Source organism: Phaethon lepturus, unplaced genomic scaffold, assembly GCF_000687285.1.
Source record: "Phaethon lepturus isolate BGI_N335 unplaced genomic scaffold, ASM68728v1 scaffold6628, whole genome shotgun sequence".
Lineage (NCBI taxonomy): Eukaryota > Metazoa > Chordata > Aves > Phaethontiformes > Phaethontidae > Phaethon > Phaethon lepturus.
In genome coordinates, this window is record NW_010555451.1 from 37,412 (window position 1) to 44,111 (window position 6,700).

At 47.7% G+C, this 6,700-nt stretch overlaps 1 protein-coding gene across 1 annotated transcript; it reads right to left on the reverse strand.

The window, feature by feature from the left end:
• Positions 1 to 1,073: 1,073 nt before the first annotated feature.
• LOC104624716 (chromosome unknown open reading frame, human CXorf36) lies at positions 1,074 to 5,788 on the reverse strand. The gene is made up of 4 exons (XM_010292156.1): positions 5,783 to 5,788; positions 4,858 to 5,031; positions 2,781 to 3,069; positions 1,074 to 1,623 (listed from the first exon to the last, which is right to left on the reverse strand). The coding sequence occupies exons 1-4, from the start codon at positions 5,786 to 5,788 to the stop codon at positions 1,283 to 1,285; spliced, it is 810 nt and encodes a 269-aa protein (XP_010290458.1). The 3' UTR covers positions 1,074 to 1,282.
• Between the last annotated feature and the right edge of the window lie 912 nt (positions 5,789 to 6,700).

Genomic DNA, 6,700 nt, shown 5'->3' on the forward strand with positions numbered 1-6,700 from the left:
GAGCACACGAGATGAGGACTGACAGATGCTGGGCGTTTTGCAACTCTGCAAGTTTTGCAGCCTTCACCTGCAAAATGAAGCACCTGTGTCTAGCCCTGGGTTGGCCACAGCTGTGAAAAAAGAGTCTACCACCCCGAATTTTAGGTGCCTGAGTCACTCCTTACTGATTCCTCTTTGGAAGGAAAATGGATGAGGATGGCTTGCTGGTCAGGGTTTAGTCAGCATGGTGGTGTTGAGGGTTGGACTTGATGATCTTAAAGGTCTTTTCCAACCTTAATGATTCTGTGATTCTGTGATTCTGTGGTTCGATGATTCTATGACTTAGACCTCCCCAGCTCGTGCGGGGTGCCCCAGCACCTACACTGCAGTACTGAGTGTTCAGCGAGTCTCATCGGGCTCAGGGTAGACTAATCTCTCACCCTCTGCCTGTGTTGTTTCCCCTCTTAAGTTAATTTTCCCACTTGAATGGTTTTGTTCAAATGGTTCCTCTGGTTTTCTTTAGAGAGAAAAATGTGAAAGTATATCTGCTGGACAATCTCATCCCAGAGTTGTTTTTTTTTCCTGATCTTAAAACAAAAACCTTTATTGGTCTCCAATTGCTGCCCATCAACTCGAGAAAGACTAAAAGTAATTATATTTGGGTATTAGAGAAATTAAGCCTCAAGAGACATGGGACCTTTCAGCTTTTCAATGCTGTCGATTGCGTCTTTCAGTTCTGTGTGCCATAAAAGTAATAAAACTTAAATATTTTGTAAAAGTGATCTGTGATGAATGATGGTACGTAACTGATCCCGTTCAGTTTATCTATGATTTTTAGCACATTAAAAATCCCCACAGAGAAAGTCTTAAATGCTTCCATCCATCCTACATTACGTATATATCATCTCAATCAGAAAGACTTTCTTGGTCATAAAGCTCCTCTATATAGCTAGTTGTGAGCATGTTGCCTTCGGAGGGTTTCTTTTTAACAAATGGCATGGAAAACCCTTCCAAGGCCAAAATACGTGAATGAGGTTTATTAATCCTGTAGCCCCTGTCACTCATGATAATGCTAATAATCCATAAGCCTTACATCATGTCTAACAACCCATGTAACAAATGCATCTCTGGGAGATGAACAATAAATCCCGTGTGGACTCTGTTCCCTCCTCCTCTGCCTTGATGAGGAAGCCCCAGATTTGGTGCAGTTCTTTCCAGCTACCCTGGTTCCTTCTTGCTTCCTGCACTGGCAGGGGGCTGACACTGCCCCAGTCCTTCCCAGGGGACTCCTCCTCCGAAGCCGTCAGTATTTGTCACTGTATTTGCAGTCAGGGTAGCGGTAGGCAAAACGGGAATCGCAAGACCGCAAAGGTTTCAGGAGCTCTGCCAGCTTTGCAACCGCCTCGTCGACACCGTGGTCGTCAGCGAGGCCGTCAGCGCAGTGCTGCAGGAAGCTGTCTATTTTCTCCTGCACAGGTTGCAGGAATTTCCCCTTCAGTAGCTTAGGCAAAAGCTCTTGACACACCATGACGAGGCTGTGCTTCTCTCTGATGGAGTTACAGGACACAAATGCAGACTGGCAGTCCACAGTCAAACAGCTAAATATATCTTTGTACTCCTGTTGGCCATCAATCAGCTGGCTCCCTATTAGAGACAATTAAACCAGTTGTTAGAAACATGGTAGCAAAATCTTGGATAATCACGTCTGTACCTCTGTATTAACATGGGGTTTGTTACTATCTAAAGGATACGTCTATCTTTCACCACAAAGTACTCTGTGCTGTAGCTGGATATGGGCCAATTTTCTCACTCCTCAAATATGTATATTTTTCTGAATGACAGAGCTCTGCAGAACCGTCTGACAGAGGAATTGGAGAGGAGTCTGTCAAGTCAAACTGATGCAGAAAAAATGACAAGAACTGGAGTACTAACCTAAAATGTGGAGTTCCTACAAAAACAACCACAAATAGCCAAACCCATAATTTTTCCATGTTACCCAAAATCATTAAATTGCAACAACAGCTCATCTAGCTGGAGTCAAGTTAACAGTAATAGCTGTTGGGACAGGAAAAAGAAACCCACTGGAAAATTCTCTGACAGTTGCTTCTGAATATTTGAAATCTGCTCAGCTGAATGTGTGAGCTGAGCAAAGGCCTTCTGAAAATTTGAACATTCAAAATGAAATTGTTAAATTATTGGAGGAATTTGACTTTGACTAGCTCTACTTTCAGGATTACACCAATGTAACTTGTGAAAAGTGAATAGTAACCCTTGATTTTATGTAAAAATGATGTTGTTATGATAATAATAATAATGATTATTAGTTAATGTGATAAATGCATTAAAAAGAGTCTGATTCGACCAAATACTTAAAACGAATGAAGTTATGAAATTTCTACTTGCAAATATTGACATCGGTGTGGCAAAAGTTTTAAAAGAGGTGATTTAGGAAGACTTCTAATGAAAGCGTTCAGCACCGTGCACGCTGAATGCTGCCGACAGCCACAGAGGGGACCGGGCAGGCCATAAGCGCCCACGGTCGGTCACCAAACCAATGACTGCACAAACAAAATGCCTGTCGCCTTCCTGACTCAGAGCCCGGATGGCACGAGCTGCTGATGCTTTTCCTGTCAGTAAATCTCTCCATGAACTTTTCATTATTTAATCTAGCAAGTGATGTTTGGTTGATTAAAAAAAAAAAAATCAGCAGCAGAGCCAAGCATAGCAGGTGAAAGATTTCTTTCCCCTGCCTCACTGAGCCCTCCTGTGACAGATGAGCAGCCATGGAGCCTGCTGCGTACCTTCCTCCTTGTCGATGATTCCCAGCGTGCTGGCATCCCGGATGAACAGATGCCCATTGCTAAACACGCCAAAGGTGCCAGCGTCCACGTGGGTGAAGTAGAAGAAATAGTTGAGGTCGTTGGTGCCCATAGAGCGGAGGACAGCCAGGAGCTGGAGGGCCAGGTCGGCGGCCACCTCGGGGGCTGCACCGTAGAAGTCGCGCAGGGGCTGGGTGCTGGCGCTGACCACCAGCCGCCCGCAGGAGCCCAGGTACCGTGGGAAGGGCCATCCCTCCACGTCGGGGAAGATCTGCCGGGAAGAGTGGGAAGGGGGGGATTGCCCCTGCCCTCTGGCTGCTGTGCTCTACCCAAGGACCCACCTCCCTCCTGGAGGACTTTCAAGTGCCCTGGCTGGCTTCAGGCAGCAGTGCTGGTGTTGTGTTTTGCTTTCTAGAGCAGACCACAACCCTTCCTCACCCCAGCCTGCCCCAGCAGCCAGGGAAGGCGCTACTCAGTCCTGGAGTAGCTATGCTGCTTTTTTTTGCCTTTTTTTTTTTTCATTTTTTTTAACTAAGGAAGAATAATCTGATATTTCAAGACTTATTCCATGAGGGAGACAAACCGGAAAGTCCAAGATAATAATAGATTTCAAATTCATGAAAATTTTAGCCACAGAAGAGCTAATTTTAGGTGTCTTTATGGAGCCTTTGATGGGTCCCTCACGAGTACTGCATAGCTAAAGTCACGGCTTGGAGGTGATGTGGGGCTAAAGCGGTTATCACTAATTTGTAAGAGCTGCCTGGCTGTTCTGTAAGAGACTTTGCAGTCTCAGGGACAGAAGTGCTGGGTGTTTGCTGCAGTGGGGACACCTGGGCTGGGCTCCCTGCATCACTGCAGCTTGTGCTAGCAGTGCTGTTATCCCAGGTGGAAACCAAACCGCATGACTGCTCAGCCATGCCAACACAAAGCTTTCTGCCATTTACATTATAACTTGTTTGTCTCCCCAGCGCCCCAGACCCTACCAAGGCAGGGCTATGAACTCATCCAGTTTCATGTTTAAGGTTGCTTCTCCCTTCTGCTGTGAAGGCATTTTGGGCAGCCACGTAAAATCAAGCCATTTCTCTTCAGCATATTTTTCCCACCTCTTTAAGCTGCATTCCCGTATCGTTATAATGCTGAGAGCCAGAGCCTCATGCCTCAGTGAGCCATGGCCGGGGTGGCTGAATGACCCCTGGGAGAATCCCAGAGCACGAGCACCATTCCCCCTCTCTGGGACCCAGGCAGAGCCCTGTGAGCTGCTGAGGGCAGCAGTGGCCTGGGGCAGGAGAGAGATGCTGCCGCTGCCTCTCCGTGCAATCTCAAAGGGTTGAAAGAAACAGCAGTGAGGACTAAAGGTGGGGCTGCGATGGGGATGGGTGAGGATACTCCCTCAGAAACACATGTAAAGAGAGAGGAGCCACACGCCACGTATGCCAGCAGGGGACCAGCAGAGGGGCGTGAGGCCTCCCAGCTCTCTGCCTTCAAACTCAGAGCTCAGTTTTATTTGGGATTCCACCAAAGACCTCTGCAAAGCTGCACTTTGCTATGGAGCTAGTTACCAGTGGCATGTAAATGTAAAAAACAGCGCTGGGACATGCAGCCTGGGAAATCAGTGCTCCCTGAGTCCATGTCCAACCTCAACACTGCGCCTTGGTCCTCCCATGCTAAGGCATCCTCTTTCTCTTTTATAAACAGGCTGCGATTTAAATTAATATATTAGCAATGCAAACATAACACTGTGAAGTATCGGGGACATGTAAAACGCTGGCTTTCACAGTGCGCTAGTGCAATAACCTGTCTGGGTTCCAATTTATTTAAGTGACTGGGCATCCATATCACTCCGCAACTTCACAGGCTGATGCAAGGAGCACGGCAGGAATCTGCCTGACTTCAGCCATCCAACCCCAAAGAAGAAACTCACTTTATGAAGGCTAGAGAGCTTGCCAAAGGGTAGGGCTGGGACTCCTCTGCAGCTAGGGGCTGGTGCACATCTCATGTCAGGGTTCGCTTGCAAGAGGCTGCAGGGTGAGGTTTCAAGCTGGGGGGAAGTGGTGCGTACCTGTAACAAGATGGGGTGCGAATTCACGGACAGCGTGTACAGGAGGCGCAGTTTGTCCCTGTCGGTGAGGTGGTCCATGTAGATGCTGCCAGCGTCTGGCACCTCAGCGTAGCGCCGCACTATCCTGTCCAGGAGACGCTGGGACGGGCAGCGCAGCATTGGGCTAGACAGGCCCTGGCAAGAGAGGAAAACACGGCAAAGGTGTTTATTTTCCAGCCTGAGATGTCGCAATGTGCTTGGCCCATGCTGGGGGTACAGGCACTTCTGTGCTCTGCCCACTGCACCTCTGCGGCACAGCTGCTGGTGGGTACGGGCACACACGGGGACCTCTACAGCAAACCCCTCCTAGGAAAAAACCCCCCGCCATCCAAAAATAGCCGTTCACACCTCAAGTTTCCAAAATGGCACCCAGTCTTTGTGGCACAGCCGCAGAGGATGCAAACCCCATTTCCCCCCGACTGCGTGGCTTCACGTTGCTCCGCGCCGGCAGGCCTCCTCCCCGCACCCAGGTTTCCAGCCCTGGCATCCTGGCTGGATGGCGGAGGCCTCCCTGTCGTTAAGCCGGTGAGTCACTTCCCTTGTTAAATAATGTCTTCAGATCGCTTCGCTATTTGCTTAACCTGTGAGCAGATTTCTTGGAAATACTGTTTGCTAAGGTCAGTAAACATGCTTTAAAAGTGTAAATAAACACTGTATGTGGGTACAAGCACAGGATATATTCTCCCTCTGATAAACCTGCGCATTAACTATCAAATCCAAATTTGAATAGCCTGTGCATATGTTTTGTAAATACCAGCAACAAATAAAGAACTGTGGGGCTAATGGAGTCAGCCATCACTGTAATTCACTTTTCAGATTTGGAGGTTTGGCTTGCAAAATTGCAAAAGCAATCTATGGCTGGGATAAATGGCACAGAAATTTATACCTTCATCGTCAAAAAAGACCTTTGTTTTGAAGTCAGTCTTCCTTAATAGCCAAGGAGAGTGGACATACAGAGAGTTGCCCATAGTGGCACAGAAATGCTGCCCTGCCATGCCTCTGCTGGGGAAGGGAATCAGGTTTTTGCTAAGCCTTTTTCTTCCAAATGATCCGAGTAGCCAGATTTACTCTTTCGGGTTTTCTTTCTAATTTGATGGCTGGGAGACGTGCTTCAGAGGAAAGGGCACTCGAGCTCACATTGCTTCCTGCCATTCTTCACGCTGAGAGCAAAGATTTGACTCAGGATCTCCCCAAGTCATTTGGTAACTCTGAGGTAGGTCTCTCTCAGCCCTTCCTGTGCGAGCTGTTCATTTGGCAAAAAACACTTAACTACGCAGCCATGACAAAGAAATGAAGAAACAAGGAACGGAGGAGTGTGCTGCTCTCACGGTGGGAGGTGGAACGGGGGGACCGGACCTCCCATGTCCCCTCCTCTGCCTCCCTGCCGGGCTCAGTGAGGTCCCAACTGCTCCCTCCTTGGCCATCGGTTGCACAAAACAAGCCCTGACTGCAAATAGGTGGTGAAAACTACCTGAAAAACTCAACCCCAACTGGAGCGTTGTTTCACAACAACCAAAGAACTATTCCTTTCCCCAAGAGAATAAAACATTTGTCAAAAACAATTCTTCCCAGTTCTAGTTACAGGTCTTCATACACTCCTCTCAACTGGTGTAGCCTTATCAAGGAAATATTTTTTCAACTAATTATCTAAAACCATAGAAGGGGGGGAAGGGATGGTTACGGATTTCTATCTCGCAGCACTTGCAGGCACGTTGTGGCTGACTCTGTCACTTTCCCTTTGGAGGAGAAGTGAGAAAAAACGAGCAGAACAGAGCTGTGTTAAAGAAAAGATAAATGGTGTAGA

Bases quoted from the DNA above. Each gene is read 5' to 3' on its own strand.
- LOC104624716 (XM_010292156.1), bottom strand. The intron at 3,070-4,857 runs GTACGCACCACT...TCTTCCCGGCAG, and splicing joins CGCACCCCATCTTGTTACAG to ATCTTCCCCGACGTGGAGGG. The intron at 1,624-2,780 runs GTACGCAGCAGG...TGTCTCTAATAG, and splicing joins AATCATCGACAAGGAGGAAG to GGAGCCAGCTGATTGATGGC.